At 46.4% G+C, this 20,254-nt stretch overlaps 1 protein-coding gene across 1 annotated transcript in view; it reads right to left on the reverse strand.

The window, feature by feature from the left end:
* The window catches only part of LOC143438196 (cilia- and flagella-associated protein 337-like), a 61,230-nt gene that overhangs the window by 18,783 nt on the left and 22,193 nt on the right, over positions 1–20,254 (reverse strand). Inside the window, exons 5-12 of the mRNA XM_076923852.1 lie at positions 14,117–14,219; positions 12,520–12,626; positions 12,358–12,437; positions 11,356–11,410; positions 9,923–9,968; positions 8,541–8,600; positions 5,427–5,592; positions 797–892 (exon numbers count right to left, since the gene is read on the reverse strand). Of these exons, the coding sequence (XP_076779967.1) occupies positions 797–892; positions 5,427–5,592; positions 8,541–8,600; positions 9,923–9,968; positions 11,356–11,410; positions 12,358–12,437; positions 12,520–12,626; positions 14,117–14,219 (713 nt within the window). The remainder of the gene's footprint in view (positions 1–796; positions 893–5,426; positions 5,593–8,540; positions 8,601–9,922; positions 9,969–11,355; positions 11,411–12,357; positions 12,438–12,519; positions 12,627–14,116; positions 14,220–20,254) is intronic.

The raw sequence follows: 20,254 nt of genomic DNA on the forward strand, positions 1-20,254 counted from the left end.
TCAGGTAAATCAGAAAGAATGAGAGTGGGTCCCAAGGGAGTCAGAGACAGCCGAGCCCCCAGCCGCAACAGCACCTGATGTCAAAAGACCTGTAGCTTGAGGCTGAGACAAGGAGGTGTCCCCTCTCCCTGTGAGAAACAACCAAACACCCTGGGACCAAATATATACAGCTTAGCCTTGCCCAGCATTGCCTTTGTGATTTTACTAAAGATCCTAGAATATTTGGGGGATGAATTTGGGCCCACTTGTTACAGTTGAAACTTGGAGGTCATGTTACTGGGTTAATGTCAACTCTCTTGTAAATGGCCCCTGCTGAATTCCTCACTTCCTTCTCCATAGGATTTTCCAGCTCCACACTGACCTCAGCATCCTGCTTGCTCTTTACTAAGGGACCCTTTGACCTTTCTCCTTTGGTTTCTCTGTGAGGCTACCTGAAACTTGGCTAAGCCAGTTTCCCTTGTCTGTTTGGCCCAGTTTAATTGGTGTCACTATGGGCCTCACAGTTTCTTTGAGATACCTGAGGTCAATCTCCCTTTAAGCTGGCCTGGGGCCCAGCAGGCTGTAGGAACAGCAGGGCAGAGAGACTTGATTTGGAGGAAGATGGGCTGGCATCCTAGCTACATGGCTGCCCTGCTGTAGGGTAGGTGGCGGTTGGAGCAGATTGGAAGGTTAGCCTGGGATCTGTAAGGCCAGCGATGACATAGCAGAGGTAGATTGTGCCACTTGGGGTGGGGTGGGGGCTTCCTCACTCAACCTGGACCAGGGATGACCTTATCTCAGAAGTAAGAGGCCTCACCTCCGGGCCCATTGCTGATGAGGGAAGCAGCAGCTGAATCCGGCTTCTTCAGCCGTGTCTTTAGAAAGGCGAGCTGGGAAACACTTCTATCTGGGCCTGGAATGAAAGGCAGGCCTGAGGCTTATTTTTATAGTCTCCCTGCCTGGACCCATCCCATCACAGCACCCAGTCTCTGTCTGTCTGTCTCCTTGTCTCTTTCTCGAGCCGCGCATGCTCATGTGTGCTTCTCTCTTTGTCTCCACCTCCCTGCTACGAGTGCACACTGCACCCGTTTCTTTTTTTCTCCTTGCTCACTCTCCCTCTCCTTCTCCAACACACATTCAGCTCTCTCACACACATGCCCCAGCAGCATTTGGAAACCAAACAGAAAAAGGTGGTCTCTTTGAAGAACCCAGCCAGGGTTAGAAGGATGATGACTCCAGCAGCCTACCGGCATTCTGAACCCCTGCCCCCAACCCTAGGACTTGAAGAGAGACAAGGTACAGGAATGTGGCATGAGCTACAGAGAGAGGCTGAGAGAACTGAGAAACCCAGGCAGCATAAATAACCAAGCCCGTGGGGTCACAGGCATTATAGCCCAGGATGCGTGGAGCAGATGCTTCCCCCAAAGTGTTCCTGGTTGAACAACTTTTATTTAACGTTTAATTCAGCACACACCTTCGCCCACATAGTGGTAGGCCTCCACCAGAAGGGGAGATTCACATTTAAGCAAATGGGAAGATTTGTTCAAGACCTAAAGATCAACAGTCCTTTTTGTTTATTTTTCATTTATATCTAAGCATGTCTGTGACCCTCCCTTCCCAACGTGAATTGTTAGCCGATATTGGTCCCTGAGGGCAAATGGAGCAGAGACGATGGGGGGGGGGGAGGCGGGGGTGGGTGGGATGGGGTGTCAGGGGTGGGGTGTTCAGAAGCCCTCTGAGTGTGTATGGTAATGACAACACACTGGGACCAGCTACGGGGAGACACATCAAATTTATTTAGGGTGATTCAAGAGTTATATAGTTTTGGGGGAAGGGGGTAGTAATATCCAGGGTGGGCACAGGTCATTGGCTGAAGGCTAAGGTACTGCAATACCTCATTAGCATGGGAAGGCATTCCAGGAATCTCAGGTGCTAGGTGACTGGGTTCTTCTCTGGAGAAAGTTGAACCTGTAATCTTAACCAAGGCTACGTGTCATTCTGAAGGTAGAGGTGTGTGTGTGTGTGTGTGTGTGTGTCATGGGTCAGGGTGCGGTAGAGTTGTTTGAGTTCCCCAGACAAGGTCAGAGAAAGAGAAGCCCTATTGGTAAAGGAAGTCTGCCATTTTGCACGGAGCCCAGAAGGCAATCCGGACAATGGTAGTAGACTTTGACTTTAATTAATTAGCAGGGCAATACAAGTCTTACAGACAAGGCCACATGTCAAGTGTAAGACAAGAGGCCGCAGAGACCAAAAACTGAGCTATGGAAAACTCCCAAGCAACCGATGAATTGCTGCTTGTGTGTTCAGGAGGGGACAGAGCCAGGGAAGGTGTCTCACACGGGCTCTTTTTGCATTGACTGGCCTAGGCAGACAAGACACTGTAGAGGTGATGGCCATCAAACCAGAACTCTATGGACACTGCCAGTTCCCAAATAAATTGGCCCAGTTCTACGTCCCAAAGTTCCCTCATCATCTGCCAGTGTTTGGGACTCTTTATCCCTAGTCCCCTGGTCGCTCGCACGCTCTCTCTCTCTCTCTTTTTTTTTTTTTTTTTTTTTTTGGTTTTTTGAGACAGGGTTTCTCTGTGTCGTCCTGGCTGTCCTGGAACTCACTCTGTAGACCAGGCTGGCCTCGAACTCAGAAATCCACCTGCCTCTGCCTCCCAAGTGCTGGGATTAAAGGCGTGCGCCGCCGCCACCACCACCCGGCTCCCCTGGTGTCTCTTAAAAGTGAAACTCAAGAGCCACAAAGAATATTGTGGAAAGGAAGCCTGGGAAAAGTGCAGTCCTTCCTTGATCATCCCCGAGCTAGGCCAGGGTTGGGGCTTCAGAGAGGAAATGGGTAGCAACATATAAATAAGGGGCTCTTAGGCAGTGAATGCTTACGACCCCCAATATTCAATATAAGGGTATTAGGAAGTGGGTCTTTGAGAGGTCCTAAAGATGACCTCTCTGTTTATCTGCTCATGTGTATTCCGGGGATGGCTACAGAGGCACAAAGGTGTGCCAGCCTCTTTCTTACCCATGTGGGGTCCAGAAGTGCATCCCCTCCCAACACCTCAGCTATGCTCACGTGGAGATGACCTTCTCCTTCACAGAGGAGACCACATGAGTTTCTTACATAACCTTGCTGTGAAGGCTGAAGGGATTAATGACCCCAAAGCCCCTCTCTCAAAGTTGCTCAGCCCATGGCAGCTGTTAACGATGAGTCCAGTTTAATTCTCAAATGCCAGGCTCCTGTTGGTGTAAGCAGGCAGACACTGCCTGTCTCTCAGGGTCAGTGTGAGCAGTAGATAAAATACGCATCTGGGAAAATGGCTGACGGCAGAGCTAACCAGTGGGTGCTGATTGCTTTCCTATATAAATTTGCCTGTCTCAGACAGGCCAACTTTCTTGAACTTTGGCCAGTTTGGGACCCCGTGGTTTCTCTCACAATCTAATTCTTTTTGATGTGGAAGAGGAATCAACAATTCCCCTTTAGTCGGGAGAATGGAGCTGAAAGATTAGTGAGTCAGCAGAATAAAGACTTCACCCTGTCCAGCTTTGCAAGCCCTTTTCCTGAAGAGAAGGGTGTTAGGGGTCCAGGAGTGCATCCCCTCCCAACATCGCATGCAAGATGGATTGCATGCAAGATGGATTGCATGCAAGATGGAATCCTCTTCACCAAGCCCATGTGAGAAAGGCCACTGGGCTTTGGTGTGACTGTCAAGAAACAGACAGGCTGCTCCTTCACGGAAGGGTATACACACCATGTGTGTATGTGCCAGCATGTTTGCCTTTGTGTGTGTGTGCACAGGAGAGGGCAAGTGCATGTATGTGTGCGCATGTGTATGTGTGTGTGAAAATTCTGCCCTGCGGAAGTGTTACCGTGGTGATGGCTGGATTTATATTTCTGTAACAAAATGGATTCTCAAAAAGAGACTGCTTACAGGCTACAGTCTTAGAACAGTAATCATTTCTGTGAACAGGATTTTGCATCAGAATTGCTTCCTGAAGTGTCAGCCTCACTCCTAAGCTGGCGACTTTAATTTCATTTTAATGGCAAAGAAACCAAGCTTCTGGAATGCAACGAATGCTATCTCTTTCCTCCCTAAAGATTAAAAGCAACAAACAAAAAGAAACAGTTCGATGTTCTCAGAGAGAGCTTCAGAGAATAATTTTTAAAAAAAACAAGTGGAGAAATGGGGATCAGAAGCTGTCCTGGTGATGAGTCAGGTCAGAATTCTATTCTGATGCCTGGGTGTCCAGAGGCTTCATCTGTCCCCTCTAGGTGGCTCTCAAGCTGACCATGTGACTTAACTATTATTTTTTAACTTGCTGGGTACCCACAGCTTGTCTCTGCATTAGGACCAGAAGTCCCTTAAGATCTTATACCTCTGATGTCACTTCTCAAAGCACTATGCACCTGGGAACGGCTCAGAAGTACTTCTGACTAAGTGATTGAGAGTTTATGTGTTTGTGTGTTTTGTTTTCAAATGCCTAAGGCAAGGGATCTAATCTTCACTTGTGGTTCACTAAGGATTTGTGGGTTGAGCCTCAGGAAATGAAAGACATGTTCTGTATCATCTCCTTTCCTGTGGCTCCAAAGCAGACAGCTGCTGCCTAGGAAGGGTGGGCTTGGCCCATTAGGTGGGTAGGGGAAGCCTATTTGGCAATAGGCTACAGCCAGTTTCCCAGTTCTGTATACCCAGCAGTAAAACCGGTAGACATCTCAACTTGGGTCTTGTTCGCCATGCATGATCATTAAAAGGTTCACTTAGCACTGGACTGGACACATGGCTGGGGCACCCAATTATTGTTTTGATAACGAAAGAAAGGAATGAAGCCATGCTCATTAGCAGGCAGAGAGGACTCTGAAGAAACGGAGCCAGCCTCTCCCCTCCATACCACCCCTCCCCCCCAAAAAATTGGAGAGTGGGGTGAAGTTTTGCAGTTGAATACTTAAGTAGTAAGGAAGGATTTAGGTTGGAGATCTGTGGGTCATGGGACACCAGAGGAGGTGGAGGATGGGGACAGCACGGAGAACTTCCAGTCAGATGAGACACTGAGGGGATGCTGCATGGGCTGAGCTGGGGGAGAAGGCTTAGTAGCTGGATAGAAGACGCATATGGCAGGTGAATGGTAACAGAAAAAGTGGGAGAGGAAAGGGGTGCCAGCATAGCTGGGAATCTCAGTGGAGACATCCTTCAGGTTGGGAGCCGATAAAGACCTCAAAGATACTGAGATAGACTTCTATGAACAGACATGGGGGATGGGCTTTTGAGCTCTTAAGATCTTGCTCAGCTTTGGGGGGAGGGAGATGGACAGAGATGAGGACTGGGACTGACATGACACATGGCAGGGACTGACGGACATGACACAAAGCCAGTCCCTCCCAAGCAGGTCATGGTCCAGACTCCTTTAATGAGGGTCTATGTACAGAGGCTATGGAACCTGCTCCTTACCCACCTTCTCTATGGTCCTGGCCATCCATGGGGCTGGGGGTGTTCAGCTTGCAGTACATGTGGCCTGAGATTACATTCCAAACTATTATCTCTCCATCGTAACTGGAGGTGGCCAGAAGAAAAGGCGGGCACTGAGCCACACAGAGAATGTCCTCCTTGTGCCCGTGGTTCTAAGAAAGAAAGACAGAGCTGAGAAACCAGATCCCAAATCTGTGGGTCGGGGGCCACCAGAGGAGGTGGAGGTTGGGGACAGGGTTGAAGCCTGAGAACTTCCAGTTGGATGAGTCATTGAGGGGACGGTGACTGTGCTGAGCTGGGGGAAATGGTTGGTGGTGGGTAGAAGATGAACGTAAGGATGCACATTTAGGGATGGTCCTAAATTAGGATAAATCCCAAATTTAGGGATAATTTGATCTCTAAAATCAGATGCAGAGGGGTTCTCTGGGACCTCTATCTCTTTGCATGTGGATAGCAGTGGGTACAGGAACTAAGCTACGGTCTAAGGAGGTTTGGTTTCCTGTAGACAGAATGTCTATGTATTGTATGGCTGCATCGCCTGTCAATTAAGAAGCCTATGGCCTATGGCTTAGGCAGGAAATGGAAGGTGGGACATCCGGAAGTCAAAAGAATTCTGGGAGAGAGCCAGGAGAGGGAAGATCCACCTGGGAACATCTGAGAAGATAAAGGTATGGTACCTGAACACAGGTAACCAGCCACATGGCAGAATGTAGATGAAAATAATTGGGTTATTTTTGTTATGATCCAATCAGAGTAGAGCCAAGGTATCTATAAACATATGTTGAGTCTGAGTCTTATTTCTAGAAGCATGGAAGAAAAGAACCAAACCTAACTTCCACAGTTTCATATCAGCCAGAAACCCACATACCAGAGTAGAATGAACCCACTCTCCCGCCACTGAGGCTACTTGCTTCTCTCAAAAGGAGGTGCTTTGCCCAGGTACCTCTGCTGGAGACAAGAACCTGAACCTGGATATGTGGAGACTCAAGCTGCAGAGTTCAGGGGCTGCTGGCCATGAGTAGTTTACATTTCTCGTGTGGGTACTTACTATGTATGCTCTCACTCAGCTATATTAAAATATCCTAACCTTGTCCTCATGTACTTGCCAGAGAGCATCCCTTGAGGACCCGGCTTGAATTGCCAAAGAGGCTCTGTCTGCTCTTAGATTATATTGTGAGACTATTAAGAAAGCAAAGACTGATGGATAGCTCCTTCCCATGATCCTCTACTGCCAGATGTCCTACCCCAACTGTAGAATAATGTTTTCTTTCCTATTCTTGGACTGCATGTTTGAGTTCCCCAAATTCACATGTCAAAACCTCAACCCAGTGATTCTCATTTTGTGGGTCATGACCCCTTTGGAGGGTGGATATCAAATGACTCTTTCACAGGGGCTGCACAGCAGATATTTAAATTATGATTCATAACAGTAACAAAATTACAGAGGAACTGTATTAAAGGTCACACAGCTTTAGAAATGTTGAGAACCACTGAGCTAAAGTAAGGTAATGGTATTTCGAGGGTTTATTGGTGTCACATAGATCAGGAGAATATAGTCCCTGTGTTGGGACTAGTGTCCATACAAGATTATCTTCCCCTTCCTAAAAAATCCCTAGTGATCTTTTGACACCCCCTCCCCCCATTCTGCACAACAAAGCTATCTGCTCTCCCAGCGTGGTCCAGTATCACCATTTGTTAGATTCCATGCTTCCTGTATCCTCTGATGCTCATCTCTTCACCTGTGTGTGAGCTTCTTAAGAATCACATTTGTCTCCTCTGCGCCTGCCTACTAAGTGCATGAGTATACCAGTGCACATGTGTGCATGCTGGAATACTAAATGTATATGCATTTCACTGACCTAAGTGTGATAGCCAAAGGCTATGACTCCCCTGGGAAACCTTGTATATAACTTTGTTATTTCCCTTGGTGCTTACAAAACTGCAAACTCTGTGAAGAAGTAATAAGCTTGCTTATTACTATTGGAACTCCCACAAACAGCACATACTTGGTCCACAAGCAGCACTTAGTAGGTGCTGAATGAATGAGAACATATTACCGGGTAATTATTATAAACTGGGCACTGGACAAGGTCTTTCAGACCACAGAGGAGGTCAGATGAGGACTGGCTACTGGTTAATTTTATGTCAACTTCTCACAAGCTAGAGTTATCAGAGGGGAGGAACCCTCAATTAATAAAATGCCTCTATAAGATCAGGCTGTAGGCAAGCCTGTAAGGCATTTTCTTTACTAGTGATTGATGGAGGAGGGCCCAGCCCACTGTGTATGGGGCTAGTCCTGGGCTGGTGGTCCTGGGTTCAATGAGAAAGCAGGCTGAGCAAGCCATGAGGAACAAGCCAGTAAGCAGCATCCTTCCACGGCCTCTCTATCAGCTCCTGCCTCCAGGTTCCAGCTTTGAGTTCCTGTCCTGACTTCCTTTGATGATGAACTATGAATTGGAAGCATGAACTGAATAAACCCTTTCCTCCCCAAGTTTCTTCGGTCGTGGTGTTTTAGGACAGCAATAGTAGCCCTAACTAAGACAATGAAGTTTGTATTCCAGCGACATGTGCCCTCTGGAATACTTGTAGGGCACAAAATAGCTGGTGATATGGCGGGCAGCTGGGAGGGGTGGCCTTATTTTCTGTATTTTTGTCTTGATGCCTTGGCATGTAAACAGTTTTGACGGCCGTCATCCATCCCTGGGAAACTGTAGGGAGCTGGGGACATTCTGATCCCTAACAAGCATTGGGCCTCTAACAAGCCACAGAGAGTCAGGAATGTTATGACATTCCGAATACAATTAGGCTCACCAACCACGCCCTCCCCACCTTGAGCTTCCTGCACAGTGGGGACTCTCCAGTTGGGTTCCAGGAGGGTGGCTTGAACTCCGCCCCTCTGGCCTCACACCTCAACTTGAACCTGGGCCATCACCTCTCCCAGAGAGAAGGCAGTTGCCTGGACCGTGTTCTACTCATCCATAGTAGAGGCTTCGGAGAAACCGAGCATCCGTGCCAGGCTCAAGAAGTGCAGGGGAGCCTTTTGAGTGAAGGAGGTCTCCACTGTGTGCTACTGTGGGCCAGAGAGTGGGCCGGGGCTCACCAGGTCATCCTGCCAGTGGGGCTGAGGCTTCCGGAAATGATGAAAATCACGAGGTATGTCCTGTACACAAAGCCAAACAAGACCCATTGTGCAAACCATAAAATGAGCTGCCAACACATTCGAGACGTCAGAGAGAAGGTGTTGGCACATTTCATAACCCTACCCCTCACCCCACCACTGATGCAGATTTTTGAAATGTCAAAGCAAATTCCCCAAGTGCCAGTGGGAATAAAAAGCAATCCTCTCCTGACGTCTGGGTGATTGCATTTCAGCAAATCATATGTCAACTGACAAGCTTTTCTTGGATCCACTGCATAGCTTTGCCTTCATAATAAGACCCAGAGCTGTTTCATGGGCTAAACCGACGCCATCAGCCCGCAAAGCTGTAATACCCAAGGACAGATTCAATGCTGAAATTTCCCAGGTAGTCATCCCTCAAATCACTCTCAGGATGCAAGGCTTAGGCTATGAAATATAGTGAAGTTTGAAAAGAAAAAGGAGAACGGACAGTGTTTAAAGACGTTCAGAAATCCAAGACCACCTAGCTGAGCAAGCAGGGTAATAAAATGTCACAGGTAGATTTAAAACTTAGTTTTGGGGCGGTACTTTAAACTTCTGTCTCCTAATCCCTTTCATAAAGAGGGATTTCATGTCTGCAGAGACGTTTATGGGTGGCCTTTTATTTCCTCTTTCTGATTGGAGACACTCTAGGATGCTTTAAAGACAGGCCAGGAGGAAGAAAGAAAGTAAAAGCCTTTCAGCCTCCTCTCCCCTATCCCCCCCACACCCACCCCTGCGGTTCCCCCTGGAACTTGTGTCTTTGCAAGTAGGCTGCGGAGGGGCCGAGTAGGAGCTGTGGGTGGGGAATCTGCAAGGTGTGATTCATGAATAGAACTCAAGACCTGCACCGGGGCAGGCACCACCTCCGCTCCCAGGAACCCACAGGCCCTGGCAGCTCTCCTAGCTGGTACATCTTCTCAAGAGGAACTTTGGGGAGACACTGGGAGGACAATCTTTCAAAAGAAAAGAAGAGAGGAAAGAATGAGGAGAAATAAAGGGAATCCTGTGTGTGTCACTTGCCTTATACCAGGCAGCAAAACCACGCTCCAATCTTATTTCTAAAGGAGAAGCAGGGTGTTGGAGGGAGGGCGCTGGAGGGATGGCTCAGAGGTTAAGAGCACTGGCTGTTCTTCCAGAGGTCCTGAGTTCTATTCTCAGCACTCTGGCAGCTGGGAACATCTGCACTCATTTACATATCCCACCCCCACACCTCTGCATAATTAAAAAACAGTACAAATACATCTGAACAATGAGAAGGATGGAGGAGAGGCCTTTGGAGAGGAGATTTTTTGAAATGGCTTCACTTGTTACATTGCACTTACAAAATATACATTTATTCTTCGGTCCCATCCAACAGCTATGATGCACCTAAACGTAAAAGCGATACATTTTTAGCACTTCAGCTTCCGTTTTTTATTAACTTTGTGGCTTAACTCCCGCCTTATCTCCAGGATAAATGAAAAGATGGGACCCTTTCCAATGCTTATGGAGAACAACAGGAAATGTCATCTGACAAATCAGGGTCAGTCTTTAAAGCATCTGGACCCAGAAACAGGCCACCCCATTATTTCTGAGATCTACAGATCCTTGCTCACAGAAGTAGCCTAAGGATTGCCTCACTCTCTTAAAGAGTACGCAGGGAGGAGTTACTGTGTTTTTGCTCTTTGATATATGGCGGTTGAAGTTATTTGCTCCACTCTGAATTATTTGACATTTAAAAAATTATTGTTGTTGTTGTTGTTACTGTTATTATTATGAATACGGACTGTTTTGCTTGCATTTATGTATGTGTACCTGGTGCCCATGGAGTCCTGAAGAGGGTGTCAGATCCCCGATCTAGAGTTACAGCACTATATGGTGCTGAGAATTGAATCTGCAAGAGCAGCCAGTGTTTTTAACTGCTAAGTCATCGCTCCAGCCCTGCTGGTTTGTTTGTTTGTTTGTTTATTTATTTATTTATTTTAGTTAATAAATCACTTAGTGGGGAAATGGTTTTCTAAACAGTTATCCCAATATGCAGAGATTTCCTTCAGCACTCTGGCAGAACCTAGTTGCCTTACCTCTAGGAAGTATCCAGGGTTCCTCCAAATACTTCAACACATTTTATTCTAGAAAATTCTCTTCACTGTCATTATGGCCATCAGATCCCAAACAGCTAAGATGCCGAAGTTTCAGTTTCCATCTGGTGGTGACTGGATTATAGGGTGCTAATGTCTACGGGTTAGTCCCCTGATGGATGGCTCCATAGCTGACTGTGCTGCTAAGAGATGGGGTCCAGGGACTCAGCAATTAAGGGGACCGACTGTTCTTACAGAGGACCCGGGTTTGGCTCCCTAGCGCCCTTACCAGCTAGATCCCAACTGTAACTCCAGTTCCAGGGCATCTTATACCCTCTGACTTCCATGGACTCCTGCACACACGTAAACTCATGTAGGCAGACATGCATACACATAATAAACAAATGAATCTTTAAAAGAGGAAAACAGAGGTGGGCCTTGGTTAGAGGAAGTGGGCCACCAGGAATGTGGCCAGTCCTTGGCTTTTGGGTCTCCCTCACTTTTCCCTCATGACCTGAGCATCTCTCCTCTGCCATTGCCCTTCTACCATGATGTCCCCCACCTTGCCACAGGCTGAGACCTCAGAAACCATGAGCCAAAATACGCCTCCCCGCCCTTGTTGATCTGAGGCATCCCCCTCCCCCCCATGAAGTGATGGGAAGCTAACACTAACACAACAACAGGCCGAATGAACTCACCTATTTTGGTTCACCTCCATGTAGGTACAGTCACAGATTTCACTTTGATTTTCATCTAGGAATACATTATTATCTGATGTTAAACAATTTCTTTACTAACTCTTGCTTAAATCAGCTTTCAGGGGTTACCCTAATGTATCAGAACAGACTTTGTCATCTACTTTCTAGTTGCCTGGGCCATTAAAGCACTATTTACTTGTGGCTACCTTTTTCCTGTCTGATTCTGCCCTTGATCTGCTACAGGAAGAGGCTCAGCTTCTCCTGATAGGACCCAGTAGCACGTGACACCGAGTGAGTGAATGGGCAGATGGTCAAAGCAGGTTCGGGGATGAGGCTCATGAATTTTGCTTCATGTCTCTTTCACCTTGACATTATTTATTCCCTTTTAAAAGTTAAAGAAAATGCTTCTTATCTGCTCTGTTGGCATTTTACAGGCCAGAATCAAAGATTTTTTTTTTTTTTAAACCAAGAATAGACATAGCAAATGAATGAATGAGTAGCTTTGGGGCAGGTGAGATTTATATATATATATATATATATATATATATATATATATATATATATATGAATGATATATATACACACATTTATATATGATTTATTTGTTTTTATTTTATGTGCATTGGTGTTTTGCCTGCATGTATGTCTGTTTGAGGGTATCAGACCTTGGAGTTACAGACAGTTGTGAACTGCCCATGTGGGTGCTGGGAATTGAACCCAGGTCCTGGAAGGGCAATCAGTGTTCTTAACTGCTGAGCCATCTCTCCAGCTCTAGGTGAGGATATTTATAATAAGAGACTTGCATTTAATTTGTGTGGTTGTATCTCCATGAAACGTTAAGTCCAGAAACATTAAATACCATGAAATAGAGAGAAAGAGGGTAGGAGATTTTATACACCTGGGAGGCACTATCTTAATTGATTCATTCTCCATTTATGATAAATGACAGTTGTGCATGCGCACTTTATGGAGACCACTTGCTGGAGTCCCCGCCTCACTTGCCTTGCTGAAGGGTGTGCAGACAGTGTCCATTGTTGTAGCTCCAGATTTTCAGACAGCCATCTCTTCCCCCAGTAACAAGCCTAGGAAACAGATTGTCCCACTAGGATGACATGACTCAGGTCACCTTGCTGAAAGGTTCATGATGTTAGAGAAAGGCTGTACCTTCTTCCACTAGAGTCAAAGGTCAGACAGGTGATGCCAGCATTGCCGTGAGTGCTAATAAATTCTGACACTTGTTGTCCTGTTTCAAGGTCCCACACTTTCACTACCTGTATCAAAGTTGAAAGAAAGACAGCTCGGGGATAATGACTATCACATCAAAGGAAATTTGCTTTTACAAGTCTGGTGACATGAATATTAAAGATAATTGCTTAGGGGAGACAGAGAGATGGCTCTGAGGACCAGGGATCCAGTCCCTAGCACCCACATGGCAGCTCATAACCATCTGGAACTCCAGTTCTAGGGGATCCAGGGCCCTCATCTGGCCTCTGCAGATAACACAATAACACAGCATACATGCATACATGCAGGCAGAACACTCAAACGCATTAAATATAAATAAAAAATCTTAAAAATAAAAGTTTACCTAGAAACTCTCTGTACACCCACACCAGCTGGCTTCCTTGAACATATTCATTGGTTAGCACAACCATAAGAAATTGCCTTGACCAGATCTCTTAAACAACAGAAATGTTTTGGTTCACAGTCTGGAGGTTCAAAGTTCAGAATCAAGGTGTCGGTGAGTGTGATACTGTTAGGCATCAACTTGACAAAATCTAGAATCACCAGGGAGAGGCGTCTCAGTGAGGGCTTCTCTAGATCAGGCTGACCTTTGGGCATGCTTGGCAGGAATTTTCTTCAGCTTGAGTGAACTGAGATAGGAAAACCCATCCTGAGTGTGGGAGGCACAGTTCCTTGCATTAGTCCTGTGATAAATGAAGAGCTAAGCTCACATTCCTGGGCCGTGGATGCAGTGTGACCTAGGGTCATCCTTCTGGGCCGTGGATGCAGTGTGATCTGAGCTCACACTTCTGGACAGTGGATGCAGTGTGATCTCAGTTGATGCTTCTGGACTGTGAGTGCATTATAACCAGTTGTCTGTAGCTTCAGCCTGGTTGACTTCCTGGTGGCAACAGTGGACTGTAACTTTGAACAGGAACTAAAGTAAACCCTTTGACCCAGAAATTGCATTGGCTGTTTTATTGGAGCTGGAGTAGTAGGGCCCATTTCCTGTACAGTCCACAGTTCCAGTCCTATGATTTCCCTCAGTTAATTTCCCTTCTTGCAATTACTCTCTTTAAGGCCCAACCCTTAAGCAGCCTTTGAATGAGATTCTTCCTCCAGGAAGTCCAATATTCTCTGTCTTGATGGCTGCGGTCAGTTCCCAACCACCCCAGGGAGGGTTTCCAAGCCTGCTCTCAGGGTCCTCTGAGCAGACAGTGGAGTAATATTTCAACCAGTTAATGAGAAGTATTTGCTTTACAACATACAAGATAATCACAAGGATGTAATACTCAGAATGAATGTTCCTTCCAAAAAGCTTATACTGGGAGCCACTGGGGAAATGGCAGGCTCTTCCACTTGACTCTAAGCAAACACTGTCCAAACAATACAGGGTGATTAACAGAGCAGAACTGAATGTCCACCACACTGTTGATCTCTAGGACCAGAACACACTGTTCGGCTTTAATGGGAAGATGGAGCAGCCAGGCCGCCTCACAGACATGTCATTGCTAAGGTATCAGGAGTGGATACTTACGGAGGCTTCACAGCAGCTGACCACATGTCTGAAGGCTGGGTTGTACCTGCAGCACACCACGGGGTCTTGGTGGGAATGCACCAGGTGGGGCTCTGGAACAGATCTTGCTCATGAAAAACAGAGACAATGGACTCTTGTAGTGACAGCTTGTCAGGATACCCAGGAGGGAGGTTATCTGCTGTTCCATTACACAGTGGCCAGCAGGAAAGGCTTTGGGGTCACATGATGGATCTAGAACCCTGGGAAATTTGCCTAACTGCCTAAAATCCTACTCTCTAATCTGCAATATGGGGGTAGTGATACCTGTTTTACAGGGTTACAACAAGGCGTGCTGGCTGGTCTTTATGTCAAGTTGACACAGGCTACAGTCATCAGAGAGGTGGGAGAGTCAATTGAGAAAATGCCTTTATAAGACCTGGTTGTAGACAAGCCTATTGGACATGATGGGGGAGGGCTCGGCCTATAGTGCATGGTGCCATCCCAGGGCTGGTAGTCCTGGGTGCTATTAAAAAAAAAAAAAAAAAAAAAAAAAAAAGCAGACTGAGCACGCCATGTGAAGCAAGCCAGTTACCAGCACCCTTGCATGGTCTCTGCATCAGCTCCTGCCTTCAGGTTCCTGCCCTGTTTGAGTTCCTGTCTTGATTCCTTCAATAATAAACAGTGATGTGGAAGCATAAGCCAAATACATCCTTCCCTTCCCAACTTGCTTTGGTTGTGGCATTTCATCACACGGGCACGGGGATTAAATAGGAAAAGATATGTGGGCATCTTCTCAGAATAGTACACGTGATTAACACATGATAGGGCACACTCAGAACACAAGTGACTGGCACGTGATGAGGTATATTGACTACTAATGAAGGAAACAGCATGCACCTCTGATTGATTGATTGATTGATTGATTGATTGATTGGATTGATTGAGACAGGGTCTTCTGTAGCTCTCAGGCTGTCCTCAAACTCAAGATCCTTCGGATTCTGTCTCCTGGGTAATAATTGGACCACAGGTGTGTGCCACCACAAGTGGCCATGCATCTCCTTGTAAGGGCAGGGCATGGGGAGTATGATTTGGCTCACAGAATGATCTAGAATAATGAGAATTTAAATCTCCCAAACAAACATAAATTAGTACACTATGAATCCTTCTGTTCAAAAGGCAACACTTCTTAAATTACTGTAGGGATGAGGCCAAACAGATCTCAGCAGGCCTGGTGCTGTGACTCCCAGGGGTACCCAGGTACAAAGGGCATGTGAGAGCAACCAGAGCCTGCTTCCATACTCTGCCTCTGGGAAGCCAGCACTCAGCAGCCACTTGAGCCTCATTTCCTCATCTGCAAAATACAGCCCCTTATGGAAGTGTGAGGAATAATGACAAGGAAATGCATAGAAATGTCCACATGCAGGGGATGTAATGAATTCCATGTGTGCTCTCCCTGCCACCTTCCTCTTAATTGTTTTTCTGCAGTGAATCCTCAAGCATGGTCACAGGAGAACAGCAGAACCTCCCACTGATCGGCAGCCTCAGATATGATGCTCAGAACTCTCCAAGAAAGAGCAGCTTGTCCCTGGGCTTGATGGTGGGCTCTGGCACAGGCAGGAGGAGGCAAGGAGTCCAAAAGGAGGAAACAAGGGAAAAGAGACAAAACTCTGGATTTGGCTGCTGGTCTGATCCTTTTTCCCAGATGCTGGGGGAGGAGCTTAGGCTTTGCAAATGAGGCTTAGGTAACTGGGTTGCACAGCTCCCAAGTGAGAGCAGGGATGGGGTGAGCTAGGACTGGGGACAGGATCTGGCACCTAATTGTTAGCACTAGAGATTGAGACTGTGTTTGCCATGAAGCAGAATTTCCAGTCACTGCGTTCCACAAGGAATCAATCAAGTGAGCTGTTTGTTCTACGCAACTCTATCATGCAGAACAAACAGGAGTTTGATTGGCAGAAGCTTCTGCTTCCAGTGGGCTGTTTTGGCATCCTGAGTGAAATACTCAAGATCTCCGAGGAGCCTGGCTGGACCAATCATTCAGTTGCGCCTCTATTTGAGTTTTCTGAGCCATTGTAGCTGGTCACATGGCTTCACTGAGACTAGAAAGGGAGCCAGTGGCCATGACCAGGGTCACATGTGGTGCTGTAAAATGTGCTCGCTTTTCCATGAAGTAAATTTTAAAACAATTTAAATTATGTGTATGTGTGTATCTGTGTGTGGGTTTATCCACATGCCTGTAGGAGCCAGAGGTGTCAGGCCTTCTAGAACTAGAGTCGCAGGCAGTTGTGAGCTGCTGATGTGAGCACTATAAATTGAATTGGAGGGCTGGAGAGATGGCTCAGTGGTTAAAAGCACTGGCTGCTCTTCCAGAGGTCCTGAGTTCAATTCCCAGCAACCACATGGTGACTCACAACCATTTGTAATGGGATCGGATGCCCTCTTCTGCTGTGTCTGAAACAGCGATAGTGAACTCATATACAATAAATGAATCTTAAAAAAAAAAAAAAAAAGAAAAAAGAAAGAAAGAAAAAGAAAAAAGAAATTGAACCGGAGTCCTTTGCAAGAGTAGTAAGTTCTCTTGACCAGTGAGCCGCCTCAGGCCCCTTGAAATGAACTCCTAATTTGCAGTTTGACCTCAGAGGACAGCAAATGGATTAAGAAATGCCTGCCCAGCCAGGCAGTGGTGGCGCTGCCTTTAATTCCAGCACTTGGGAGGCAGAGGCAGGTGGATTTCTGAGTTCGAGGCCAGCCTGGTCTACAGAGTGAGTGTTCATAAATCAAGAGAAGACAACATGGGGAGGACAAAGGTCCTAATATGGGGCTCAGGAAGACAGTCACCATTGTGAAAAAGTATCTGAAACACTCAGGCTGCAACAGTCATTCTAAGGATTTTCCTTTTTTTTTTTTTTTTTTTTTTTTTTTTTTAGGTTTTTTCGAGACAGGGTTTCTCTGTGTAGCCTTGGCTGTCCTGGAACTCACTCTGTAGACCAGGCTGGCCTCGAACTCAGAAATCCGCCTGCCTCTGCCTCCCAAGTGCTGGGATTAAAGGCGTGCACCACCACTGCCCGGCAACACTCTAAGGATTTTCTGCATCCTTGTCTTGGACCATGTATACTGGTTAACACTGGAAGAAGCTGTGCTGGGAGGAGGGATGTATGTTGTATAGCCAGGAGGAATAACGAGATAAAGAATGGACCACATGGGGCTGCCTGAGAGGTTAAGAGCAATGGCTGTTCTTCCAAAGGACCTGGGTTTGAGTCCAGGCTGGCTGTAATGTCGTCCATGCTTTTGGATTGCAGAGAGCCTTACAGTTCTCAAAGCATATGCCAAGCACCCCACCGCTCATGCTAGCAGGGCAGGGAAGAATTTCTTTTCCACAGAAGGGTGTGACTTATTCCATTGACTTTGGGCCTTTAGGGCAGGCTGTGGGAAAGGGCACCAGGAAGTATATTTCCTTTTGTTTGATGCTTGCCTGCTTGGTTATTTATTTATTTATTTGTTTGTTTGTTTGTTTAATGTGCATAACTGTTTTGGTTGCATGTATGTATGTGTACTGCATGTGTGCCTCGTGCCTACACAAGTCAGAAGAGTGCATAGGATCTCCTGGAACTGGATTTATGGATAGTTGTGAGCCACCAAGGACCATATGGGCACCAGAAACGGAACCCGAGTTCCTCGGAAAGGCTGTAAGTGCTCTTAATTGTTGAATTCTCTCTCCCTACCCTTATGGGATTTGTTTTTTTTTGGTTATTTTTGTTTGTTTGTTTGTTTTTGTTTTTCAGGACAGGGTTTCTCTGTGTAGTCCTGGCTGTCCTGGAACTCACTCTGCAGACCAGGCTGGCCTCGAACTCAGAAATCTGCCTGCCTCTGCCTTCCAAGTGCTGGGATTAAAAGCATGCACCACCACTGCCCAGCTTCTTTTTGTTTGTTTGTTTGATTGATTGATTTTTTTTTTCATATGCTAGATTCTGATTATGGTTCCTTCTGCCCCAGCTCCTCCCAGGTCCTCCTCACCACCCCATTCACCCAAATCCACATCCTCCCCTGCTCTTTCATTAGAAAACAAACAAGCATCTAAAAAATAAATAAACTTAAGTATGACAAAACCAAAAACAAACAAACTTTAATAAGACAAAAACAAACAAATGAACAAACGAATAAATGGAAAAATAAGGAGCCAAAGAAAAAGCACAAGAAGCACATATAGACACAGAGACACACATATAGATATCCCATTTGGGAATATGCACATATGCATATTCATATGCACACATATGCACATATAGGCGCAGATACACACATAGGCACATATAGGCGCAGATACACACATGGGCACATATAGACACAGAGACACACACATTGACACATGTAAACACAGAGACACACACATTGGCACATGTAGATGCAGAGACACAGACACACACACACTAGAACATATAGAGGAAAAGATACACTCGTTGGCACATATAAACACAGAGACACACACATTGGCACATATAGACACAGAGACACACATATTGGTATATATAGAAATCCCCTAAAAGTTCAAATGCTGCATGAGATGGGACCCATCTCCAACACTGCTTGGTAGCCAAGAAACTGAGACTAGATAGGCCAGGGACCCAGGGGAAACCAAATACTACCATTCTTCTAAAGGAAGATAGCAGCAAAATGACTCCTAATGGCATTCTGCCATACTTATGTATATCCTCTAATATATGAGCAAGATTAGCACCTTGCTTAGCCACCATCAGAGAAACTTCCTCCTGCAATAGATGAGAACAAACACGGGGGCCCACAGCTGGGCCTTGGAGCATTCCCAAATGGGATATCTCCATCAATCTCCACTCACAGCTCAAGGAATTCTGAGGAAGAGGAGACAGAGTTTGAGAGCCAGAGGGGATGAAGAACAACCAGGGACACAAGGCCTTCGACACACAGCAGGACCGGTGCCCGAGTAAACTCAGAGTGACCGTGGCAGCATGCACGGGGACTGCAATCCCAGCGCTGAGAGTAGAGGTGGATGCAAGCGATCATCCCCAACCCAGAAGCTATCTCCAACTGATAACCATTCCCAAAGGACGTCTCATTTGGCATATGAAGCACTCTTAGGCTAGGCCCCATGTCCAGCAGCGTATGGCCAACACAAAACAAACTCAGAGGCATCGTTGGAGGTTCTTTGTCTCATAATACTTTGTCTGGGCTTTTTTTTTTTTTTTTTTTTTTCCGTTCTTCCTTACCATACAGGTCTTTACTTATATTTTATAGTTTCCAATTTTAGGGCTTTTTGTCTCTACATCTTTTTGTGTTATGTGTTTTTCTTTTCATGCTTTGCTTTTTAATATAAGGTTGCCTCTCCTTTTTGAGTCTTTTAAGCAGACAGGTGCGTGCAGAAAGAAGCCAAAAGCCTGCCTTCTTCCAGAGGCTGGATGTCTTGTTTTTGTTCCTGGCTCCTATGCACCATGGCAATCCATTCCCAGCTTCTGCATCCCTAATTATGCATCTATAAAGGGTCGAACTAGGCAATCTATGTACACCTGATGTTATTGTAAAACTAGAAAGTCTCCGCTCAGGCAGGGCAGAGACAGCCAAGGTGCCTGGAGCCAGCTGATGTGCAGAGTCCTCTCTGAGTGCTTAAGACCAGACAGCTTCAGCCTGGGGAGAGCAGAGGTGGAAGAGGAGGCAAGTGGCCACTAGATTCTTTGGGAAAAAGGCAATGATGCTACCTATAGCTGGAGCTTGGGGTAAGATATGGGGGTGTCAGGAAAACTAAAATGCATGTGAAATTGGGGAGATTCTGCTCCCAAGGCATTATTGCCTCAGGTACTGAGAATCTACTCAGGGGTCTCCATCACTTTGGCATGTGATGCCCTCCATGGCTAGCTTGCTTTATGGATGGAGAAGGGGTGTGTCTGGGTTAGGGCTTCATTGCTGTGAAGGGACAACATGACCAAGGCAACTCTTATAAAGGACAACATTTAATTGGGGCTGGCTTACAGGTTCAGAGGTTGGGTCTGCTATCGTCATGGTGGGAAGCATGGCTGCGGGCAGGCAGGCATGATGCAGCAGGAGTACCAGGAGGTTTATGTCTTGATCTGAAGGCATCCAGGAGGTGGTCTTCCGTAGGCCACCAGAAGAAGACTAGCTCACTGGGCGTAG

The sequence above is a fragment of the Arvicanthis niloticus genome, chromosome 24 (assembly GCF_011762505.2).
Source record: "Arvicanthis niloticus isolate mArvNil1 chromosome 24, mArvNil1.pat.X, whole genome shotgun sequence".
Lineage (NCBI taxonomy): Eukaryota > Metazoa > Chordata > Mammalia > Rodentia > Muridae > Arvicanthis > Arvicanthis niloticus.